Raw genomic sequence first — 25449 nt, 5'->3', positions numbered from 1 at the left:
ATATGCGTGGAGACTTCTCGATCAATTAACCAGGGTGAAGCAAGAGCAGGGATATATGTATTTCCTTGCTCCTTCACTTCAATTTGAGCGCGCTCAGTGTACGTGAGTGTGAAAGGAAACCGCTTACTCTGGAGGATGCTCTTTCTTTCACTTGCCCAGACGCAAGGCATAGCATGACGGTAGCGGTACTGATCACTTTTTGGCTGGTTGCGCTTGTTGTCGCTTCGGAAGCAACCTCTTGCGACAACCTCCCTTGCGTCCACGGATTGTGTTCGGAAGAGGGACCGTCGTACCGCTGCTACTGCGAGGACGGCTACACTGGCTACGAATGCCAGACAGACTTTGACGACTGCCGCAGCGAGCCCTGCCAGTCTGGCGGGACTTGCATCGACAGGGTAGCAGGCTTTTCCTGCCTCTGCACTCCAGGCTATACGGGTGAGCCACTTCGCGTTCAACGGTGCTTCTATGGTACTTCTTATGTTGAAAACGCCGGAAAAAGACGAGGATTTCTGGGCAACAGATATATCGGCAGCGTATACCTTGTTATCATACTCCTCCGGACGGCCAATTATAAAAGCTGAGTATGTGCCCTGCGTGGTGTTTCAGGACGAGCGTGCGAGACCGACGTGGACGAATGCGTGTCTCAGCCGTGCCTCAATGGTGGCTCATGTGTCGATGATGTCGGTGGCTTTACTTGTCTGTGCTTGCCTGGGTACACAGGTAAGTCCGCTCTGATCAATGTGCGAAAGCTCCAAATTTCCTTTACTCTTATTCGAAATATTTTAGCGGGCTATCTTGCGACAACATCGAGCTTTGTTTACACACGTGTTTTAGGTGCCAAAAAGAAGCTTTATGAACAATATGGACAAATTGGTCAGGATACCAGTAAATCAACCTATAGTATCTTTGGTGCGCCCTCTTCGTCGACAGCCTTACTTGCAACTATAAAAATGGTATAAAAATAGAACTTTAACATCACATAACACTCTTTTTATCTAACGAGAGAAAAAGGGTACGCCCTTCTGTGGCCTCTATGAAGTCAGCAACGGCAAGCGGCATCCAATACCACCTCCACTGTGACTCCATTGCTGTGAGTCCAACAACGGCCAGCTGCCTCCAACACCAACACCACCATTCCCTAGAGGTGTATGTGGCAAACGCACAGACTGCACAACCGGAGCCATAGTGGTTGTCGTGGTGGTGATGTCGGAGGTAGCATGCCGTTGTTGGCCTGCAGCCATGGGCATCGTCACGACTATAGCTGAAGATGAGGTGATCATGAAAAAAGAAGATGAGAGTGTGAAGTAAGTCGGACTTACTAACCAGACCTAAAGTGATCAGACTTACTTCACACTCTCATCTTCTTTCTTCATCATCACTTCTTCAGCTATAGTCGTGACGATGCACATGGCTGCAGGCCAACAACGGCACGCTACCTCCGACATCACCACTACGACCACCACTATGGCTCCGGTTGTGCTGTCTGTGCGTTCGCAACAGACGCCCCTAGGAAATGTGGTACAGTTCACCATGAAGTCGCATCCCCAGACGTGCGATACCCCCCGAGCAGCATGCCGGGATGCAGGCGGCCCAGCGATAACCACACTACCATCACCACTACCCCCACCTGTGTCAAGTAACATAAACGCAAAGTGTCATAAGAGGCGAAAGCATCCAATTTTCAACAAACGAACAGGCTGAACGATATTGTTTTGAGTAATGGTTAGCTAAGAGTAGTAGTGTCCTGCTTTTAGAACGTAGAACTTTCGTATCTTTCCTTATTCACTACATGAATACTTTTAATATGCGTACACCAACTTCATCGCTATTTGTCCGTACCTCTTTTTCGAGAAGGGCCTTTCTTTGTACTCCCCCGCGCGACTTATTGGTCCTTTCACGTGTGGACTGCAGGGTCGGTGTGTGAAGAGGATATGAGCGTCTGTAACGGCACAGCTAGTCAACATGGACCGCGCTGCTCCAATGGAGGCACCTGCGTAGACGGGCCAGGAGATTCCTTCTTCTGCAGGTATAGCGGCACAACCACTCGCATTGTTTCGATGCGCTGCTACGAATAAATCTTCTGATATATTTGCTCATTAGCTGCACACACGAATACACGGGGACGCTGTGCGATGAAGACGTGGACGAATGTGCCTCTCGTCCCTGCCAACATCGCGGCCTCTGCTCAAATTTTCCTGGTGGATTTTCGTGCGTCTGTCAGCTGGGTAAGTGGAATTAGTTTACTTCAAGAAGAAAAATGAATTCCCCCTTCAAAGTGCACGTACAGAAATCCTTTCACTGCTGATGCACAACAAACTTTCCCTACCATTGATGCGACTGGTTGTCGCATCAAGTCTTGTATTGAAGTGGTCTTATTGACGTCATCATGACCTGTCCCTGTAGCTCAACCGAAACAGCTTCCAAGACAGCAGAAGGTAGCCTCCTGACCTTACCGGATGCATTTTGAACTCTCTCTACAGGATGGATGGGACGTAGGTGCTCAGAAAAACTGACACCGTGCAGTGTGAACGATTGTGCGAATGGCGGTGTCTGTTTTCTCGTGGAGGGAAGCCCGCAGTGTTTTTGCGTACCGGACTTCCACGGCCCCTTGTGCGAGTGGAAATACGACGAATGTCTGTTGCCAGACAATCCTTGTCTGAACGGCGGCACCTGCATAGATGGCGTCGATTCCTATACTTGCTCATGTAGTGCCAACTTTATAGGTGAGTAATGAACGGCTGGGGACACATCTTTCCGAGCGCGACCTCGCCGCTCCAGGGATTTCCCCAGGATTTTTCTTCTCGGGGACTGGGGTGGGGGTTGGTATACCGCTGGGGGGAGGGGGGGCTGACACCCATATTTGCTGATTTTGCGGGCTTTTTGTTTTTTATGGCAGTTATTTTGAGGGGGTGCTGCAAGATCTTTGAGGGGATGCTGGGGAAATCCCTGCCTCGCTCTACGCATGCTGTGCGCAGTTTATTACGTTTCTTACATTGCGTGGACCGTTCCAGGAGATGTGTGCGACGTGCCTTGCGATGCTCAATCCTGCCTCTCGTCGTCTCTCCGTGAAACCACACCGTCGCTTCGAACCATTTCTCGTGCCTTCTCATCCGAAAGTGTCCCGTACGACGCCAGTTCTTCCTTCCTCCCTTCACCCATCGCTTCAGTCGAGTCATCGTTCCAACTGCCAAGGACGATCCAACCATCAAACGAAGACAGTCTTTCATCGTGGCTGCAGTCAACGCATTTGTCAATTGTGTCGACAGCGGAGCACGGCACATCACTGTCTAGCTCAACGTTCGGCACTGCAGACTGGTTAATTGCAACGAGCACAGCTGTGCCAGGTGATAGCTCGGCTTCCAATTCTTTGTTCACTTCACATCACTTCAGCACAGCGTCGACATGGGTTACTTTGGTGCCCATCAGTAGTGCATCGTTGGATTATACCCCGACACAGAGTGAAAACCTCGACTCGAGATCCATAACGCGGACATCAACTGAGATCGCGCTGTCAAGTACGTCATTTGGCGTTGCTCCTTCGTTGCCGACCGGTAACGGTACAGCAATATCGTCCAACGCCACAGAAACTAATGAGGAACCGTGTACAAGGATGACGTGTTTGAATGGAGGAACACCATTTCTATCGAATGGCTTCACTTGCTCGGTAAGCTATGCTAATCCGGTACTGTTCGAACTGTACTGTACTTGCACGTGGTAAGTAGTATTTGCAGTGCCTGGTTTACACCCAGTGCATATACATGAATGCAGTTCTGTAACACAGCTGTAGTAAGAAAATCAGTTCAGTCAAATGATACTTTATTCAAGCCTAAGTAAAAGGTAGTGAGAATAGGAAACCATTGAAGTCCAACGTCAGCTGTGTCATTTTATCAAATATACCGTCAATATATCTGGACGCAGTGCCGTTGCCCGCTCCACTACGTAGGATCAAGGTGCGAGGTAGACATGCCGGAGTTTCGAGGAACATCGTACCTCGCGTACACCTTGGACCCGCTCCAACGGTCTCTACAGTTGGAACTCACCTTTGCGTCTGATGCTTCCACTGGATTGCTGGCTTACGCCTCCAGCGGGTCCGCTTTCTTCAGCCTCTACCTGGAAGAAGGTCTCGTGAAATTCGCTTTTTCGTGCGGCCTGCAGAAGATGGTGGAGACTGGTGCTGCTGTTACGATTGGTTACCTTCACACACTGCACATGAGGTGAGTACTAACGCGTTAAACGCGGTGAAAGATGGTCACAGAGAGTGGTATTTCGAGCAACAATCAATTACTGAAGAGATACGCCGCTTATCACATTCTGTGCTACTCATCGAGGCAATGAAGGCAGCTACCCATTTCCCGCCTACTTTTATTTGTAAGCATCGTAAACCTTTCCTTTCTTTTTTTTCTTAATAAACATATACCCCCCCCCCCCGCCCATCCTAAACCACCTGCTTCCACCGACTTCGTAAACCACCGAAATGGTATGGTGACGTAACTTTCTCGCGGCAAATGCTGCGCAGGTTGACATGGTTGCCTACCGGAAGATGCGTCGCGACGTTAAGGGTGAACGACACGTCTCCTCTTCTGGGCGAGTTGCCGACTCAAAATCTGGTCTTCACTTGGGACAAGCTGTATTTAGGTGGCCTTCCTCCAGGCTTCTTACCGGCCATTCCTGTCGCTTCTTTCGTCGGATGTGTCAAGAATTTACGGGTAAGGAATACGGAGCATACTGTGTGTTCACACGAGCGACATCTCCCCAGAATACTGCAGCGGAAGATGCACAAAACGTCATAACCTTCTGCTGCCACGCGAGCACGAGGACTCAATGCCGTGACTTTTCGTGCTCTTCTAAACATGGGGAATATCCTGCGACTCAGCCACAAGATGTTCCGTAACAGCCGACAGGGTCGATGGTGTCGTCTGCGTGCGTAGTACTCCACTCCCTACATTCCGGGACCGTGCGAATGCTCAGCATGAGACGGAACTTCCGCCCCGTGAGCAATGTTTTGCTTTTTCTTCCACTAGAATATTCCGTGGGTCGTCGCTCGTGTGAATAAACGGATGTCCTCGCACTCGTTGCTTTAAATGAGCGGGGAAAGCTTTATCAATAAATTTTGCGTTTTTGGCTGGGGCGGTTTGTACGATAAATGCAATGTGACACAGGAACAGTGGGCGTAGTTTACCAGCTTGGGTTCGAGAGTAACGAGAGTCCAACCTAAGAACGGCATCTGTTGCAAGTCATAAGCCCCCACCTGTAGAAGAAAGGATACATATCGAGCACTATGTTGTCTTGTGGTGGTTCAAAACCGGAGGAAAACATGCACCAGAAATTTCGCTCTCAAGTTGAACACGACTATAATCACACGCACTCCTTCTGAGAAACCCACGCGGAAGTATAGGGTGACGTCATTCCGTGACGACGAGAGGAACGCCAATCAGGTGGCTCGACCGAAGCGGCCGGATCGTATGCTCTCAGTGCGCGCCGTGTGCGCAGGGGACGAAACCTCAGTGGTCAATGGAAATCTAATTCTCTCCTGACGTCACGGCCACCAGGATCGGGCGGCACCTCGCAGGTTTCGCTGCTTCGCACATTGCTGATTTTTCAGGGTGCTTTCCCAAATTGAAACTCACGTGTGCCAATCCCCCCCGGTGTACCCAAAAATATGTGTCTTTAGGAAACATTAGCATGTCACGAGCGAACTTTTTTTTCTCGTCGTGGTTAACGTGAGCAACTTTGACGTCATTGCAATGGCGACCTGACACGGATGCTGTGTTTGGAAGTCACTGTTTCGTTGAGAATGCTTCGTCGTTTTATACTTCTTGTGCATGCATACAGTCCCGCGGGTATGATAAAAGAGACAAGAATAGTCCTGTACTTTTCATTGGAAACCTGCATATCCCCTGCAAAGTACAAGACAGAGTCTCCTGTCATGCGACTGAGTCAGGAATCTCACTGACGTCACTTTTTATTCACATAGTATATTTACTTACACACCTTGATATTTCCCTATGTGCCTCTCCCATGTGCTTGTCGCTTGTGCGCTCTTTCTTTCCTGTCCTTTTTGCTGCACTTTCTATTTTTGCACAATTTATTATCGATATAAATTCTGGAGGGCTTCTTTTTTTTTTTTGCTTTTGGCGAAGAATTTACATCTCCCCGATCCTTGCGGTTTCGTGTAGGATTAATTTATTCTAATTGTTAGTTAATTATTTCAATTAATAAAATAAGATAGAATAATGATTAGCAATTATATTAAAAATCAATGACCCAAAACCTCGCGGGCGTCTCCAACAGAAATTTCGGCGAGTCTAAGTTGAGGTCGATGTTATGTTACGGTTCCACCTATACTTCGGTTTACAGGGTATTGTGTGAGGTGATCGTCTTATGTCTGGATGCCCTCTTTACTATGCTCACCGCTCGGAGAGGGACAACAATAACAATAAAAGATGGAGACGTGATGATGACAAGGGGGAGAAGGAAAAGTAGCCGTGAACTGGTGAAATATAATGAGCTGCAATCGTCATCGATAATTGCATGAACAAGATCAAAACAATAGTGCATTCTTTGGCGCTGCCCTTCTATCAGAGTGACTCGTTGATGGAATTGTGAGTGTCAAGTACATTTTATGAAACGGCGCTATTATTTTGATAGATTAACGGCGCCCAAGGAACCATGCAGAGGGACGCTGCTGGTGGGGCTAGTGTCACGCCTTGCTCGCGTTGGCTGTGCGACATCACCTGTCAGAATGACGGAGTCTGTATTTCGTAAGTACTTATTCCACATTCGAGCAAAGTCACATATCTGCGCTCTAAAAATCTCTCACTTGACATTCCACAACCAACCATCATTTCCGATTATATGGTTCCTCTATCGTGATTTGTTGAAAATTGGAGGCAAACCCAAAATTCGCGGTCCCCTCCCCCCCCCCTCGCCGGCGCGCTCCGCCACTATGCTCAGTCGCTATGCGGGAAGCGGCCTTACAGGATGTGAATTCAATGGGAGACAGCGTTTATGCCAATTAACAGCAAAACAGAATAAAAATATCAAGATGTCATCGTCAAATGCAGAAGAATGCCATGCAAAGAACCCCTGAAGACATGAAAGGCACTAGCAGAATATGAACCTAGTGCACCCTGGCCAAATGAATTTTAATGCATTGCGCCTATGAGGATTCCGTCGATTTTTGCGCAGGGCCCATGTTTAGACTACGATTTTTTGACAAAGCCAGTCAAATTCTGGAAATGTCATCGCCTATTTTTAGTCAGTACGTCCTCCAGGCCACATACCAACCACGGCACGATGTATGAGTGTTAATCCTGATGCACCCAGGGCCTTCAAAGTTGCGACTCAGACAGGGTTCCCCTCCTAGGCGTTCGACGGAGTAAGTCCCAGTATTATCGTAATACGCATGCGCTGAGACTGTACGACCGGTCTGAAGGAGTTCGAAAGGCGGACGGTCATTTTTTCCGGAACTCCATAGGGCTGACAGAATGAACAACTTTGCCTTGAGGGAGTAATATACAAATCATAGCGTTTTGTGTTTTATATCGCTGTTATATTAAACTATACAACTTGATAAAATTGTCCATTTCGAGTGCCGTTTTCGAAGCGCTTTTGTCAAACGCGTCCTCTCAGTGTGCAACAGGGGAACAAGGTACGGGGTTGAAACACCGTGATCTTACTTTCAGATATACATATATATTATACAAAATCAGCTTAGGACATCTTTAATATTATTGCTATATCAAATTATATCAAACCCCAAAGTTGATTAAATTGGTCATTTTACCATTTCGAGTGCCGTTTTCGTGTCGATTTTGTCAAACGCGACCTCTCAGGGTGCAACAGGGGAACAAGGTACGGGGTTCAAACCCCGTGATCTTACTTTTACATATACATATTAAAAAATCAGCTGAGGACATCTTTAATATTATTGTTATATCAAATTATATTAAGCCCCAAAGTTGATGAAATTGGCCATTTGGAGTGCCGTTTTGGAGGCGATTTTGTCAAACGCAACCTCTCAGGGTGCAACACGGGAACAAGGTACGGGGCTCAAACCCCGTAATCTTACTTTCGGATATACATATTACAAAATCAGCTTAGGATATCTTTAATATTATTGTTATATCAAATTATATTAAGCCCCAAATTTGATTAAATTGGCCATTTGGAGTGCGTTTTGGAGGCGATTTTGTCAAACGCGACCTCTCAAGGTGCGACACGGGAACAAGGTACGGGGCTCAAACCCCGTGATCTTACTTTCGGATATACATATTACAAAGTCAGCTTAGGATATCTTTAATATTATTGTTATATCAAATTATATTAATCCCCAAAGTTGATGGAATTGGCCATTTGACCATTTCGAGTGCCGTTTTGGAGGCGATTTTGTCGAACGCGACCTATCAGGGTGCAACAGGGGAAAATGGTACGGGGCTCAAACTCCGAAATCTGGATTTCACGTATGCATTCTGTAAAACCAGCTTGAGACATTTTTGATATTATTTTTATATCAGATCATATTAAACCCCGAATTTGATTTTTTTTTTTTTTTTGCCTTCGCGAGTGTCGTTTTGGAAGCAGTTTCCTCAAACACATGCCATGTACAAACACATCTCCATGTACAGGGGATACAGGTACGCCCTGTCCCTACGATTAAAGGAGCTTCGCACGTTTTAAAGGGCTCGATCAGCTGCCGAACGTTGCGGTAGCCTCTGTTACAATCCCAGTACAAGCCGTTCATAATATCTTTCTGGCACCATGATACAAGTGATTTGAGTCATTGTAAAGGGCCCTGCAGCCGCCTTTTCCAAATTTTGCGGTAGTCTCCGATAAAATCATAGGAGAGGGGCATAACATAATATGTAATATAATATATGTAATGTGTTTTTGCCACCATGATTAAAGGGGGTTTTGCCTCTTTTAAAGGGCTCTGCTGCAGCCTTTTATGGAGTTTGCGGTCGCGTCCGTTATAATTCCAGTAGAAGGGCAATGGCATAAGCCGTTGCGAATACGTGTATGACTTTGGAACTATGATACAAGGGGTATCGACCGTTTTAAAAGGCTCTGCTGTCGCGTTTTCCGTATTTTGCAGTAGTCTCTGTTACAGTCCCAGTAGAAGGGCATAGCACAGGCCATTAATGACATATCTTTGGCAGCATGATACAAGGGGCCTCGCCCGTTTTGAAGAGCTGTGCTGCATCATTTTCCGATATTTGCGGTCGCCTGTATTTTGATCTCGGTAGAATGGCATAGTATAGGCTGTTGATAGTAAGTCTTTGACAGCATGACACAAGGCGTTTTGCTCGTTTAAGAGGGCTCTGCTACCACGTTTTCCGAATTTGGCGATCGCCTGTGTTATAACTTATAACCCCAGCAGAATAGCATTGCACAAGCCACTGATGACTTTCTTCCTTTCGCTTCATGATACGGGGAGTGTCGCCCGTTTTGAAAGGCCTTGCTGCCGCCGTATCCATATTTTGCGGCCCTCTTTTGCGCAGCCCCAGTAGAAAGGCATAGCATAAGCCGTCATGAATATGCCTTTGGTACCATGATACAAGGGGTTTCGTACGTTTCAAAGGACTCTGCTGCTGCCTTTTCAAAATTTTGTGGTCAGTTCTGTTGCAATCCCAGTATAAAAGCATCATAAGCCGTTGATAACATCTGTTTGGAACCATGATTAAAGAGGTTTCGCCCGTTCTAAAGAACTCTGCTTCAGTCTTTACGGATTTTGCGGTCGCCTCCGTTACAATCCCAGTGGGAAGGGCAATAGCATATGCCGTCACGAATATGCCTTTGGAATCACGATACAAAGGGTTTCACCCGTTTTAAAGGGCTCTGCTGGCGCCTTTTCCAAATTTTGCGGTCACCACTGTTAAAATCGCAGTACCAGGGCCTATAGTATAAGTCGTTGATAATAGCTTCGCTATGCAGAATACATCAGTGACTCTTTGTGGTGTATTCCTTGGATGCCCCTGCCGTCATCAAGGTTGCAAAAGGTTATTTTTTATTTACTTTTCGGAAAGAAGTTGGCAAGTGATGCAATGTTTCAGAAGAAGACTATGGGTCATTTCTTGCAGGTAGACGTGTAAGCGAAGCATGGACTTCTCTATGCGTGCTGCACTTCGAGAAAAATTGGTTGATTACTATTAACAGTGAAATTCAACAGGCTCCATAAAGGATATGTTTTCATGTATGATGTCTTTTCCTCAGACTTTAGCACCAGTGCTCGTAGGTGTCTGCTGCCGTGTAAGTGTTCGGACTGCCGGCGATTTGCCGTGCAAGTTCACTTTTGGTGATTTTCGTCATTTGTTTACAAACAGGGAGAGGTCTATTGTTGGACATAAACGGGAAAACGATCTAAGCATGTTGCACTCCTCCGCAGGCAACTCAAGGTCTAACCCAACTGCTCACGCGTGCTGCACCTGCGTAATGCTACTTTGTGTCCGAAGTAACTTGGAAGTAACTCGTTCTTTTTTTAAGTAACTGCGAGTTACATTTGGGGCAGAAGAACTTCGTTATTAACTTAGTTACATTTTGAACACAGTAACTTAACGAGTTCTCTTTGACGAGTTCTCAATCTATGATTATAACCGTGTGTTCAGACGAGCGACATTCTCCAGAATACGCCATTGAAAGATGTGTGAAACATCATAGCTTCCTGCTGCCACGTGAGCACGAGCGCACAACGTCCATGTCTTTAAGTGTTTTCCTAACCATGTGGGATACGCAAAGCAAGCAGGTCAGTTGTCCGTGCAGCTCCCCAGTTTCACTCCTTCCCCCATTCCGAGCCGTATATTAAATGGGAGTCTGGCCATTAATGGGTCGTGCCTATACCTGGAGCTCCATCCACTTTTTCAGCTTTCTTACCAATGACGTCTTGAAATATGGGACACAATCAATCAACCTATCCTCACTACTTGACCTCCTTTCCAACATGGGCAGCGCCATTTTGGGTAGGAGTGAATTGGATGGGATTGAAATGGATGCCTCTCGCGATCTGCAAGACTAGTAGATTTTTTGTGCCAATTTGCGCCACCTAGGCTGCGCAAAGCACGTCGGGAATTGTCGTCCGCTTCCGCCGTTGTACCGCTGCCGGCAGAACCTCCTGCTGGTACACGCCCTATCGTCGGTTCGATTTTTGAACATATCTACGTGACTAGTTGGAATCAAAAGGCAAGAATGTTTATATCCATAAGATTCAGTAATTAAATTCAAAATTGTACAGCACGGTGCCGTTCTTTTTTTTTTATTATTTCGTTCTGATCGCCGTGTTCACTAGGCCTACCACCGATGACAAAACATATTATTTTCGGTTAGATATCGACAGCGGAGCATCAGTTGAAACTGATTTCCGAGAAACTTATATGAGGATGTACATCTGCGGCGTAAAATCAGAGCAGTCTGTGAAAATTTTTTGTCACGAAATTCCCGCTTCACATTGTTTGTTTTCGTCGCCATTTTGAGTGGCAGTCAGGTCAGGTGTCACGGCGGCCCCTGTGGTAAAAAGCAAACCAATGAGAGGCGAGCAGCTGTGATTGACAGATCGAGCCTCTTTTCGTGGCTCCTCCCAATGGCCAGACTCCCTTTTAATACACGGCTCTGTCCCTATTGTCCATGGAGCGACACCATTGGTCCCTCTGCCAAATAAGGAAGCAACATTTCAAGGTGAAGCGCACGTGGTTTCTCCAGTGGACCCATACATGTCAACGAATACCCCCTTATTGCTGCCTTGTGAGTGGATAGATACTTCGTCACGTGGTTTCTCCAAACATTCCCCCTTTCCCCTGCGCAGTGACAAACTGTCGTAGGGTATATCCTGCGGATCAATCAAGATATTTCGTAGCCGACGAGAGGGCCGATTGTGTCGTCTGTAGGGTACGGAATCCCGGACCGTTTTTAGAATCCCGGGATTTCGGGATTTCTAAGTGTGGATCCCGGAACGGGATCGGGATTTGTTTGCACCTATACATGCCCTTCTGCACCGCTTCCGGTTTGTTGCCAAAACGACATCCGGTTTCGCAGCAAACACGCTCTGCGCCAACCACTATGCCGATTTATACAGTTATCGCTTCTGATTTGAAGAGAGAGAGGGCCGTATACGTCTTTTTGTGGCAATTCAAATTGCCACAAAAAGGCGTACGCCTCCCATTTTCAACAAATTAGGAAAGTGAAAGATATCATTCTGCATGGTGGCTGGTTCCGAGCGTCTTTAGTCGCGGAAGGACCGGAAGTTGTGACGGGGGCTTGTTTATGTTTACCCGAGCATGTCATGCACAGGATGTCGTATACGACACTATCCACCTGCAAATCAATGCTATCATAGATTTCGATACAGTGCGCGTTTCCTATCATCCCTAGGGAACATTTTAGTGGAAGAAAATACACACACACACACACACACACACACACAGACAGACAAAACTGTCACACGCCAAAAGTTTCGTCGAGCATTTGCACCGTGCAGGAATATCGACTTTGCGTTGGAATGCATGCGCCTCTTCTCGTCCGCTACGGAATATCTTGTGGCTGCGCCACAGGATATTTTCCGCGGTTAGCAGTGCGCGAGAACACATGACGTTGCTAAAAGCAATGACGTTATTCTAATCTTCCGCTGAAGTATTCTGGGGACTGGTGCATTTTGCTCTTCTCCCCTTTTCTTCATCCACAGGGTCCTGAGCATCCCAGTCTAGTTTTGTCAAAAGTCTGTCTCAATTTTTCTTCTCACTTTCAAACATACGCATTCATGGAGATGAAAAGAACAAAAAAGAAAAATTCGGCAGAGAGAGGAAAGTGAGAGATTCTATATTACTTTGTGTATAGCCTTATGGATCGGAAGACTCATGATTTCGTAAGAGTTTTGATGCAACTTGAGGGCTCTTCTCGGCTATGGCTTGCGTGGTTTACGCAACTCAGCACGTAACGTCTTTGTCATGTGTCGTGGACGGAGAGGTTGGTTCGGTTTCGGATTACAAATGATATTATTAGGAGTAGGGCCGCTTGGAACCAAAAGTCTGTAAGGCATCGTTCTTTCCTTTTCGCTCGTACGACCGCATATTCGTTGTCCAGAAAGACGAAATTCATTGTCCCGAAATCCCGGGATTTGGACTCGCGAAATACCGGGATTTCGGGACATGAAATTATGCCAAAATCCCGCGATTTCGGGATCCCGGGATCCGAACCCTAGACTCGTCTGCTATGCACGCAGTGCGCACTTGCGAATACTCAACATGATACGCGTCGGAACATCCACCCAGCATTGAGGAATCGCTTTATCTTTTTTCTTGTCTTTTTTTTTTTTTGTGTGTGCTATTTTTCCACTAGAATATTCCGTGGTGGACGTCACAAGTGTGAAGTCACAAGTACACGGAAACGGTACCATTCTTTGCAGCGCGGTTGACCCTGAGCGTGTTATGTGGCCAAGTTCTATTTCTAGAGCCGAACGTTCCGCTAAAGCAAGAATCCTTACTCTCTTTCTGCAGAAGGCAGGTCTTGCTCAACGACCCAACTTTGCTCTCCCCGACGAACTCAAGCACCCTCTACGCATCTCCACCCTTCATCCTCTATCCTCCATCCATCCGTCCGTCTTTCTTTCTTTTTCTTTTTGCTATAGTCGTGACGATGCCCACTTCTGTGTGGCCAACAACGGGCGAGCCGATCCTGCCATTACCTCGCCCCGCCCTCTATTTCTAGAGTGTAAGTAAGGAATAGTAAAAAGTACTCGCGGCCCTCCTTCGGTGCTGTTGTGTGTGGTGTGGCTGCTGTGGTATGTGAGGGAACCGGTCCACTTGTCACAATCCCACTCGTCACCGGAAGACTGGTCACAGGATAATTGGTCACACCGGCCCTCTGATACGAGGTCCTTTTGTCACCGGAACACTTGTCAAGGGAGGCGGTTCGTCACCGGAACACTGGTTGCAAGGCTGACCCCGTTCCAAAGGGAATGCGTTTCACCGTGTTTTACTAAAGGGATTAGTCCAGTGCCCGACCCGCACTTCCGCGAACCCGGATTCCGAAGACCGCTGACCGTACAAATTTCACGTCTTTGCTAAGGGCACGGAGAGCATGGAAGTGACGAAAACTCAGCGTGGGGCTCCGTTGCTGGGGCGCGGACAAAAGCTCACCGGACAGGGTCAGTTCATGTAATATGCACCCGTCGAGACTGACCAAGGTTAGATCAGTAGAGCCTTTTACGTATTTCAGACGTTGGGAAGTGGGTCAGTTCATGTAGAATATGCACCCGTCGAGACTGACCAAGGTTAGGTCAGGAGAGCCTTTTACGTATTTCACACGTTGGGGAGTGGGTCAGTCCATGTAGAATATGCACCCGTCGAGACTGAAGAAGGTTAGATCAGTAGAGCCTTTTACGTATTTCAGATGTTGAGGAGTGGGTCAGTTCATGTAGAATATGCACCCGTCGAGACTGACCAAGGTTAGGTCAAAAGAGCCGTTTACGTATTTCACACGTTGGGGAGTGGGTCAGTCCATGTAGAATATGCACCCGTCGAGACTGAAGAAGGTTGGATCAGGAGAGCCTTTTACGTATTTCACACGTTGGGGAGTGGGTCAGTTCATGTAGAATATGCACCCGTCGAGACTGACCAAGGTTAGGTCAAAAGAGCCTTTTACGTATTTCACACGTTGGGGAGTGGGTCAGTCCATGTAGAATATGCACCCGTCGAGACTGAAGAAGGTTGGGTCAGGAGAGCCTTTTACGTATTTCACACGTTGGGGAGTGGGTCAGTTCATGTAGAATATGCACCCGTCGAGACTGAAGAAGGTTGGGTCAGGAGAGCCTTTTCCGTATTTCACACGTTGGGGAGTGGGTCAGTTCATGTAGAATATGCACCCGTCGAGACTGAAGAAGGTTAGATCAGTAGAGCCTTTTACGTATTTCAGATGTTGAGGAGTGGGTCAGTTCATGTAGAATATGCACCCGTCGAGACTGACCAAGGTTAGGTCAAAAGAGCCGTTTACGTATTTCACACGTTGGGGAGTGGGTCAGTCCATGTAGAATATGCACCCGTCGAGACTGAAGAAGGTTGGGTCAAAAGAGCCTTTTACGTATTTCACACGTTGGGGAGTGGGTCAGTCCATGTAGAATATGCACCCGTCGAGACTGAAGAAGGTTGGGTCAGGAGAGCCTTTTACGTATTTCACACGTTGGGGAGTGGGTCAGTTCATGTAGAATATGCACCCGTCGAGACTGAAGAAGGTTGGGTCAGGAGAGCCTTTTCCGTATTTCACACGTTGGGGAGTGGGTCAGTTCATGTAGAATATGCACCCGTCGAGACTGAAGAAGGTTAGATCAGTAGAGCCTTTTACGTATTTCAGATGTTGAGGAGTGGGTCAGTTCATGTAGAATATGCACCCGTCGAGACTGACCAAGGTTAGGTCAAAAGAGCCGTTTACGTATTTCACACGTTGGGGAGTGGGTCAGTCCATGTAGAATATGCACCCGTCGAGACTGAAGAAGGTTGGGTCAGGAGAGCCTTTTACGTATTTCACACGTTGGGGAGTGGGTCAGTTCATGTAGAATATGCACCCGTCGAGACTGAAGAAGGTTGGGTCAGGAGAGCCTTTTCCGTATTTCACACGTTGGGGAGTGGGTCAGTTCATGTAGAATATGCACCCGTCGAGACTGAAGAAGGTTAGATCAGTAGAGCCTTTTACGTATTTCAGATGTTGAGGAGTGGGTCAGTTCATGTAGAATATGCACCCGTCGAGACTGACCAAGGTTAGGTCAAAAGAGCCGTTTACGTATTTCACACGTTGGGGAGTGGGTCAGTCCATGTAGAATATGCACCCGTCGAGACTGAAGAAGGTTGGGTCAGGAGAGCCTTTTACGTATTTCACACGTTGGGGAGTGGGTCAGTTCATGTAGAATATGCACCCGTCGAGACTGAAGAAGGTTGGGTCAGGAGAGCCTTTTACGTATTTCACACGTTGGGGAGTGGGTCAGTTCATGTAGAATATGTACCCGTCGAGACTGACCAAGGTTAGGTCAAAAGAGCCTTTTATGTATTTCACACGTTGGGGAGTGGGTCAGTCCATGTAGAATATGCACCCGTCGAGACTGAAGAAGGTTGGATCAGGAGAGCCTTTTACGTATTTCACACGTTGGGGAGTGGGTCAGTTCATGTAGAATATGCACCCGTCGAGACTGACCAAGGTTAGGTCAAAAGAGCCTTTTATGTATTTCACACGTTGGGGAGTGGGTCAGTCCATGTAGAATATGCACCCGTCGAGACTGAAGAAGGTTGGATCAGGAGAGCCTTTTACGTATTTCACACGTTGGGGAGTGGGTCAGTTCATGTAGAATATGCACCCGTCGAGACTGACCAAGGTTAGGTCAAAAGAGCCTTTTACGTATTTCACACGTTGGGGAGTGGGTCAGTCCATGTAGAATATGCACCCGTCGAGACTGAAGAAGGTTGGGTCAGGAGAGCCTTTTACGTATTTCACACGTTGGGGAGTGGGTCAGTTCATGTAGAATATGCACCCGTCGAGACTGAAGAAGGTTGGGTCAGGAGAGCCTTTTCCGTATTTCACACGTTGGGGAGTGGGTCAGTTCATGTAGAATATGGACCCGTCGAGACTGAAGAAGGTTAGATCAGTAGAGCCTTTTACGTATTTCAGATGTTGAGGAGTGGGTCAGTTCATGTAGAATATGCACCCGTCGAGACTGACCAAGGTTAGGTCAAAAGAGCCGTTTACGTATTTCACACGTTGAGGAGTGGGTCAGTCCATGTAGAATATGCACCCGTCGAGACTGAAGAAGGTTGGGTCAGGAGAGCCTTTTACGTATTTCACACGTTGGGGAGTGGGTCAGTTCATGTAGAATATGCACCCGTCGAGACTGAAGAAGGTTGGGTCAGGAGAGCCTTTTACGTATTTCACACGTTGGGGAGTGGGTCAGTTCATGTAGAATATGCACCCGTCGAGACTGACCAAGGTTAGGTCAAAAGAGCCTTTTATGTATTTCACACGTTGGGGAGTGGGTCAGTCCATGTAGAATATCCACCCGTCGAGACTGAAGAAGGTTGGATCAGGAGAGCCTTTTACGTATTTCACACGTTGGGGAGTGGGTCAGTTCATGTAGAATATGCACCCGTCGAGACTGACCAAGGTTAGGTCAAAAGAGCCTTTTACGTATTTCACACGTTGGGGAGTGGGTCAGTCCATGTAGAATATGCACCCGTCGAAACTGAAGAAGGTTGGGTCAGGAGAGCCTTTTACGTATTTCACACGTTGGGGAGTGGGTCAGTTCATGTAGAATATGCACCCGTCGAGACTGAAGAAGGTTGGGTCAGGAGAGCCTTTTCCGTATTTCACACGTTGGGGAGTGGGTCAGTTCATGTAGAATATGCACCCGTCGAGACTGAAGAAGGTTAGATCAGTAGAGCCTTTTACGTATTTCAGATGTTGAGGAGTGGGTCAGTTCATGTAGAATATGCACCCGTCGAGACTGACCAAGGTTAGGTCAAAAGAGCCGTTTACGTATTTCACACGTTGGGGAGTGGGTCAGTCCATGTAGAATATGCACCCGTCGAGACTGAAGAAGGTTGGGTCAGGAGAGCCTTTTACGTATTTCACACGTTGGGAAGTGGGTCAGTTCATGTAGAATATGCACCCGTCGAGACTGAAGAAGGTTGGGTCAGGAGAGCCTTTTCCGTATTTCACACGTTGGGGAGTGGGTCAGTTCATGTAGAATATGCACCCGTCGAGACTGAAGAAGGTTGGGTCAGGAGAGCCTTTTACGTATTTCACACGTTGGGGAGTGGGTCAGTTCATGTAGAATATGCACCCGTCGAGACTGACCAAGGTTAGGTCAAAAGAGCCGTTTACGTATTTCACACGTTGAGGAGTGGGTCAGTCCATGTAGAATATGCACCCGTCGAGACTGAAGAAGGTTGGGTCAGGAGAGCCTTTTACGTATTTCACACGTTGGGGAGTGGGTCAGTTCATGTAGAATATGCACCCGTCGAGACTGAAGAAGGTTGGGTCAGGAGAGCCTTTTCCGTATTTCACACGTTGGGGAGTGGGTCAGTTCATGTAGAATATGCACCCGTCGAGACTGAAGAAGGTTGGGTCAGGAGAGCCTTTTACGTATTTCACACGTTGGGGAGTGGGTCAGTTCATGTAGAATATGCACCCGTCGAGACTGAAGAAGGTTGGGTCAGGAGAGCCTTTTACGTATTTCACACGTTGGGAAGTGGGTCAGTTCATGTAGAATATGCACCCGTCGAGACTGAAGAAGGTTGGGTCAGGAGAGCCTTTTCCGTATTTCACACGTTGGGGAGTGGGTCAGTTCATGTAGAATATGCACCCGTCGAGACTGAAGAAGGTTGGGTCAGGAGAGCCTTTTACGTATTTCACACGTTGGGGAGTGGGTCAGTTCATGTAGAATATGCACCCGTCGAGACTGACCAAGGTTAGGTCAAAAGAGCCGTTTACGTATTTCACACGTTGAGGAGTGGGTCAGTCCATGTAGAATATGCACCCGTCGAGACTGAAGAAGGTTGGGTCAGGAGAGCCTTTTACGTATTTCACACGTTGGGGAGTGGGTCAGTTCATGTAGAATATGCACCCGTCGAGACTGAAGAAGGTTGGGTCAGGAGAGCCTTTTACGTATTTCACACGTTGGGGAGTGGGTCAGTTCATGTAGAATATGCACCCGTCGAGACTGACCAGGGTTAGGTCAAAAGAGCCGTTTACGTATTTCACACGTTGGGGAGTGGGTCAGTCCATGTAGAATATGCACCCGTCGAGACTGAAGAAGGTTGGGTCAGGAGAGCCTTTTACGTATTTCACACGTTGGGGAGTGGGTCAGTTCATGTAGAATATGCACCCGTCGAGACTGAAGAAGGTTGGGTCAGGAGAGCCTTTTCCGTAGTTCACACGTTGGGGAGTGGGTCAGTTCATGTAGAATATGCACCCGTCGAGACTGAAGAAGGTTGGGTCAGGAGAGCCTTTTACGTATTTCACACGTTGGGGAGTGGGTCAGTTCATGTTGTAGAGGACGGTGGTCTTCCTCTACATGAGCCCCGACCGGCGATGATGGTATGCCACGGAGAGGCGATGACGGTGGCCTGTCTCCATGGCCGCGCCGGTGGAACTGAAGCCGGTGCTCCACGCGCGTGGCCATCGTTGTCGTCGTTGTCGTCGTCCGCTACAGGGGTCCCCCGGCCGTCAGATGCGTTGCGGACGCATCGCAAGAACAGGGAACAGCGGGAACAGGGGCACGGCACACGTTGGCGGCGTTTCAGAGGGGATGAAGACGGGGAGAGCATCCGTGTGTAGGTCATCCTTGTGGAAGGTGTGGACGGGAACAGCGATCCGTCGCAGAGAGAGTGAGGCGCTCGGTGTCGTGGTCCTGGGGTGCCGCGACCGGCACGGGAGCCGAAGCTCGATAGTCCCAGGTGGAGTGAGTGAGGTGCCGAGACGGGCTTAAGTGTGCCGAGGCGTCGGCTGCCGCGACTGCCGCAACCGGCAGGTGAGCGCAAGGCTCGAGTGTCGCTTCCGGCAGTGAGAAGCGTGAGAAGACTTGAGCGAAGAGAGAAGCGTAGGTGAGAGAGAGCGAAGAGTGCGGTAGGAGTGAAGGTGGGCCGTGTGTGCCGGAGGTAGTGCTGCTCGATGGCGTGGTCAGAAATTTGGGATGGTGAAGGGCCGAATTGCTCCGGACGTGATGTTCTTTGTCCGGGTCACCAAATGTAGAGGACGGTGGTCTTCCTCTACATGAGCCCCGACCGGCGATGATGGTATGCCACGGAGAGGCGATGACGGCGGCCTATCTCCATGGCCGCGCCGGTGGAACTGAAGCCGGTGCTCCACGCGCGTGGCCATCGTTGTCGTCGTTGTCGTCGTCCGCTACAATGTAGAATATGCACCCGTCGAGACTGAAGAAGGTTGGGTCAGGAGAGCCTTTTCCGTATTTCACACGTTGGGGAGTGGGTCAGTTCATGTAGAATATGCACCCGTCGAGACTGAAGAAGGTTGGGTCAGGAGAGCCTTTTACGTATTTCACACGTTGGGGAGTGGGTCAGTTCATGTAGAATATGCACCCGTCGAGACTGAAGAAGGTTGGGTCAGGAGAGCCTTTTCCGTATTTCACACGTTGGGAAGTGGGTCAGTTCATGTAGAATATGCACCCGTCGAGACTGACCAAGGTTAGGTCAGGAGAGCCTTTTACGTATTTCACACGTTGGGGAGTACGGTGCGGTGAGCAGGTGGTAGGTTCACTGTGGCGATTATTCCGCCTTGTTGGCAGTTCCTCGTACGAGATGCCCTGTGACGAGTTGGCTTCCTTGACGAGTTCACCTATGACCAGTTTGCCTGTGACGACCGGGCTTGTGACGAGTTCTCCTAAACCCGGTATGTGATGTGCAGAGCGCATTCCATGAAACTATGCGTCATCGCTGTCCACGGAACCCACAGAAATTCCGCAGTGAAATGCAGAGGGAGGTGGCACTTTGCCAGCTTGTTGCTCCAGCTGAGCTGTGAAGTGAGATCGTTCACTTCCGTAAGAATACACGTTACGTTACGTTACGTCTACCTAACGATCTTCAACCTGACGGTATCGATATCAATTTGCTCTGGTTCGCCATCAATGCCCTCGCGGCGCCGAGTGGGGCTGTTGCCAACCAAAATGGCAGGCTATGGCACACCGCGTGCTCATGCTCCAACAGGGCCTTGCCCGGCATCTGACGCTAGAAAAATAGGACTAGGCTTTGATGGGCTCCGATTTCTGTTCGAATTAAGTTGTTGGTACGAAATACCAGTGTTTTGGGTAACTCGTTACTGTAACTAAGCGACTTTTTTCGATAACTGTTAACTCGTTGCTTTTGAACTCCAGTAACTTCCTTGAGGAACTCGTTCCTTTGTTAGCTCACTTTTTCAAAGTAACTTTGGGGTAAGTTCCAAGCTCCTTTTGTTCGATTGTGGCCTAAAACTACTAAAACATCGCAAGATGCGTCCTCCATTTCTAGTAAGACAACAGCCGTATATGAGCGCCGGTTGCACGTGCACTGCGCATCTGACTCCGCTCCTTTGTCTTTGCGCGGTGAACGCTACAAATCCTCTTCCTGCCGTACATTAGCAGCTCGGGTGACGCTCGTTATAGCGACGAGCGGTGTATTTATAATGACAAAGGGCACTGTGTAGGAAGATTAAAACTTGGTGCGGTTCTACGAAATCTGTGTAGAGGACAGCTCATGGAACCTAAACTTTCAATCAGGGTATCGAACCGAACCCGAACCCGAACCGAAAACCGTACCCGAACCGTTATTTTTGCCGGAACCGAACCCGAACCCGAACCGAAATTTTCATGACACTGTTGAACCCGAACCGGAGCAGAACCGTAAAAAATAATAGCGGTAACCGGTTCGCAACAAAACGGTTCGGACATAAAAGGAGTCAGCATAAGAGTTCCTCTCTATCCCCGAACGAAGACACATTGGTATCATCATCACGCGCCTGTATCATAAATTTCAGAAATGTTCACCTAGCAGTCAGACGACGACGTATAGTAAGTATACTTTCAGCGTCTTTTTAACATGTTGAAGCGCAGTTGTCCTTGTGAGTGCCGCGGCTAGCGCCCCACGCACGCGGTGCGGCGTCTACTCTTCAGAGACCAGGTGCCACGCGGACGAATGAAACACGAATGGAGTAGGCCAGTTATATAGCTCTACAGGACAAATATGTGATCAAATAAGCGCCCAAGATTTCCCTTTACACGTGAGGAGCACAAATTAAACAAGTCAGAAACATGAGAACTCGAGAAGGAGCGTACGCAGAACGGTGCCTGTTTGATTGGTCGTGCTTTGAAAAGTAAATGTGGTTCCGCTTATTGGTAGCGCAGTTGTGTCGTCGTGACACATTGCCGTTGTGTTGTGGATTAACAAGTACACTTCTGTGAGCTCGGACAGAGTAAGGCTTGCAGGCTTATTTTCGACATGCTTCAGTACGGTTTCAGATCGATTCACGCTGCGAAGGCAGTGTGCCGGCAAGTACTGTCGTCTGTGTTACGCTGTCCATCGTATTAGGCTTCCTTTAAGTGTATCTTGCTGGCACTGCGCGTGTGAAAAAAGATATTTTGGGAACAAAAAGTAGCAGGACTACACCGCTTCAACAGCGTGAACTCTAGTTGCAATAAGTGTTCATCCATTTCTCATTTCTCTCACTAAAGGGCTACCTCACCGCTAGAGACGTCAATGCAGACAACAGCAGTATGCTATTAGCCACGCATTTCCTGATAAAAGCAGTTTTATGGAACATATATAACGGAAGCGTTGAACCGGTTCGCGAACCGGTTCGGGGCTGCGAACCGGTTTGCGAACCGGTTCGATTTCTGGCCTGGCCGAACCGGAACTGAACCGGAATGTAATGAAAACAACGCGAACCCGAACCCGAACCGAACCCGTATTTTTTGCGGTTCGACACCCTGCTTTCAATGCCTGCTTTGTGCGCCGTTGAAGAACCTTATTACGAGATCCAAATCATCAAGTACCTCCCTAAACAAGTATATAAAGGCACGCTTCTTTCGTCATATGAATACTGACATAGTTTTCTTATATCAAATAGAATAGAATAGAAGTACTAAAAATGGAAACGTAGTAGTGTGTGTGGTGTGCGGGCAAATGCAAAGTGATAAAGGCAGAGCGTAGTTGCGTGGTGCTGAACGCGCTATCTTCGAACTCACTATTACTTGAATGTTTAATAGATCGGAAAACTATAAAGGAGTTAATCGTACTTGCTGGTGCTCCCTGGTTGCGTGTCCCCTGTTCACAAGTAGAGGTCTCTCCATAGAAAGTCGTCAGATAACATCGCAGCTTATCTGAATCCCTTTACACTTTTATTGCGTCGACGACTTTCACAAAAACCAGATCGGAGCTCGCGAATTAATTTTCTGAGCATATTTCAGTGAAAACAACCATAGATGGCGATGCCAGTGCGATGGAGGGTTCGCAGGTCCTCAGTGTGAACACCGCAAGTGCAAGCCCAATTTGTGCCAAAGTATGTACTGCATTGAGCGTGACATATAGTAGACGGCCAGAAGCTAGCCCCATAGGCGAAATTCGTCAATGAGCTTCATTTGAACTTTTCAGACGTGCCACAGGGAACGTCCTTTACCGGCCCAATGTCTCGCGTGGGTTATGCTCTTCCCTTGGATCCGACGGAGAGCGTGGAGATCAAGATACGCTTCTCTACTGCCCACCCTCGGCGTGCCTCTATTCTTCTCTTCCTGGGGCAACAAAGTGAGCAACATCTCGGAGTTAAACAACTTTCTCTTCTCGCTGTGATATGCAAAAAAAAAAAAAAAAGTCTAGCCAAAGAATATTTTTTTTGAAGTTATTGAGACATTATTTAGACATCGCCGACGTCGTGACACAGAGGGTGTTCTCTTTCGCGGTGTAAAAACGCGAAACTGCATGTTGCCATAAACGCCAGAGGTGTTCTAACATGCTGATGCGCGTAAAGGAAAGGACAGATCAGTCGAGAAAGAAACACTGACTATTCTTTTGTCGCAGGCCTGGAAGACCCGATGCAAGACTTCATGATGGTCACACTGGCTGGTGGTAGAGTTTTCCTCCACTTCAACTTAGGTTCGGGTAAGTTCACTATAAGAGAAAAAAAGGGTAGAATTTCCTACCTAAGCTGCTAGAACGCCTTCTACCATTTCGGGCCAATCACGTGCGCCTTCCCCTCCGCGGATAGAAGCGGCAGCGTCCCTTCCCCTGGCTCTTCTCTCTCACGTTTGCTCTAAGAAAAAAAGGGTAGAATTTTCTACCCAAGCTGCTAGAACGCCTTCTACCATTTTGGGCCAATCCACGTGCGCCTTCCCCTCCGCGGATAGAAGCGGCAGCGTCCCTTCCCCTGGCTCTTCTCTCTCACGTTTGCTCTAAGAAAAAAAGGGTAGAATTTTCTGCCCAAGCTGCTAGAACGCCTTCTACTATTTCGGGCCAATCCACGTGCGCCTTCCCCTCCGCGGATAGAAGCGGCAGCGTCCCTTCCCCTGGCTCTTCTCTCTCACGTTTGCTCTAAGAAAAAAAGGGTAGAATTTTCTACCCAAGCTGCTAGAACGCCTTCTACCATTTTGGGCCAATCCACATGCGCCTTCCCCTCCGCGGATAGAAGCGGCAGCGTCCCTTCCCCTGGCTCTTCTCTCTTGCTCTAAGAAAAAAAGGGTAGAATTTTCTACCCAAGCTGCTAGAACGCCTTCTACCATTTCGGGCCAATCCACGTGCGCCTTCCCCTCCGCGGATAGAAGCGGCAGCGTCCCTTCCCCTGGCTCTTCTCTCTCACGTTTGCTCTAAGAAAAAAAGGGTAGAATTTTCTACCCAAGCTGCTAGAACGCCTTCTACCATTTCGGGCCAATCACGTGCGCCTTCCCCTCCGCGGATAGAAGCGGCAGCGTCCCTTCCCCTGGCTCTTCTCTCTCACGTTTGCTCTAAGAAAAAAAGGGTAGAATTTTCTACCCAAGCTGCTAGAACGCCTTCTACCATTTCGGGCCAATCACGTGCGCCTTCCCCTCCGCGGATAGAAGCGGCAGCGTCCCTTCCCCTGGCTCTTCTCTCTCACGTTTGCTCTAAGAAAAAAAGGGTAGAATTTTCTACCCAAGCTGCTAGAACGCCTTCTACCATTTCGGGCCAATCCACGTGCGCCTTCCCCTCCGCGGATAGAAGCGGCAGCGTCCCTTCCCCTGGCTCTTCTCTCTCACGTTTGCTCTAAGAAAAAAAGGGTAGAATTTTCTACCCAAGCTGCTAGAACGCCTTCTACCATTTCGGGCCAATCCACGTGCGCCTTCCTCTCCGCGGATAGAAGCGGCAGCGTCCCTTCCCCTGGCTCTTCTCTCTCACGTTTGCTCTAAGAAAAAAAGGGTAGAATTTTCTACCCAAGCTGGTAGAACGACATTGTTTCTATTCTGCAGTTATGTACCCAAAAGGTAAAATTGGTGTGAGTAGAAATGTGGTTCCAATACAGCTCTACCGAGATCGGTAGAAAATTCTACCTTCTTTTCTTAGAGTGAAATTTGTTTGCGTTATGCAACGACAACAAAATAAAAAGTCAATATTTGCCTGTTTCGGGATTATGACATGCGGGAGGCTGAAATTGCAGTACCGGGTAATCTGTTGGGGGTTGTAGTACTTCACTGGAGGCATGTACTGCTGTGACACTTTGATACCCGTAGCAGCTTCTTGCTACATGGCAACTGGTAATTGATAATTCGTGACTTTACGTCGCGAGACGACTATGATCATGAGAGACGCCACACTGATCGGTCCGTGGGCTACGCGGCAGTGCACTGAATCTTTCCATTTCTTTCAGTTATGTGATAGAAACGAGAATACTTAGTCGACTATACTGTTTTGTGTGTGCACGGTGCAGAAACAGTGCACGTACGAGTAAATCACCGGTAGCTTAACAGACGGCGATTGTGCAACAACGTAA

At 48.2% G+C, this 25449-nt stretch overlaps 1 protein-coding gene across 1 annotated transcript in view; it reads left to right on the top strand.

The window, feature by feature from the left end:
• LOC135396086 (protein eyes shut-like) overlaps window positions 1–25449 on the top strand; it is a 62576-nt gene that overhangs the window by 16647 nt on the left and 20480 nt on the right. The window contains exons 2-13 of the mRNA XM_064627126.1: window positions 160–435; window positions 607–720; window positions 1912–2026; window positions 2101–2225; window positions 2481–2723; window positions 3012–3664; window positions 3919–4214; window positions 4517–4706; window positions 6649–6761; window positions 22922–23013; window positions 23106–23255; window positions 23529–23609. Of these exons, the coding sequence (XP_064483196.1) occupies window positions 174–435; window positions 607–720; window positions 1912–2026; window positions 2101–2225; window positions 2481–2723; window positions 3012–3664; window positions 3919–4214; window positions 4517–4706; window positions 6649–6761; window positions 22922–23013; window positions 23106–23255; window positions 23529–23609 (2434 nt within the window). The 5' untranslated portion in view covers window positions 160–173. The remainder of the gene's footprint in view (window positions 1–159; window positions 436–606; window positions 721–1911; window positions 2027–2100; window positions 2226–2480; window positions 2724–3011; window positions 3665–3918; window positions 4215–4516; window positions 4707–6648; window positions 6762–22921; window positions 23014–23105; window positions 23256–23528; window positions 23610–25449) is intronic.

This window comes from Ornithodoros turicata, chromosome 5, assembly GCF_037126465.1.
Source record: "Ornithodoros turicata isolate Travis chromosome 5, ASM3712646v1, whole genome shotgun sequence".
Taxonomy (NCBI): Eukaryota; Metazoa; Arthropoda; class Arachnida; order Ixodida; family Argasidae; genus Ornithodoros; species Ornithodoros turicata.
Note: the sequence above shows the minus strand (reverse complement) of the source record. Positions and strands in the feature narration are given on the sequence as shown.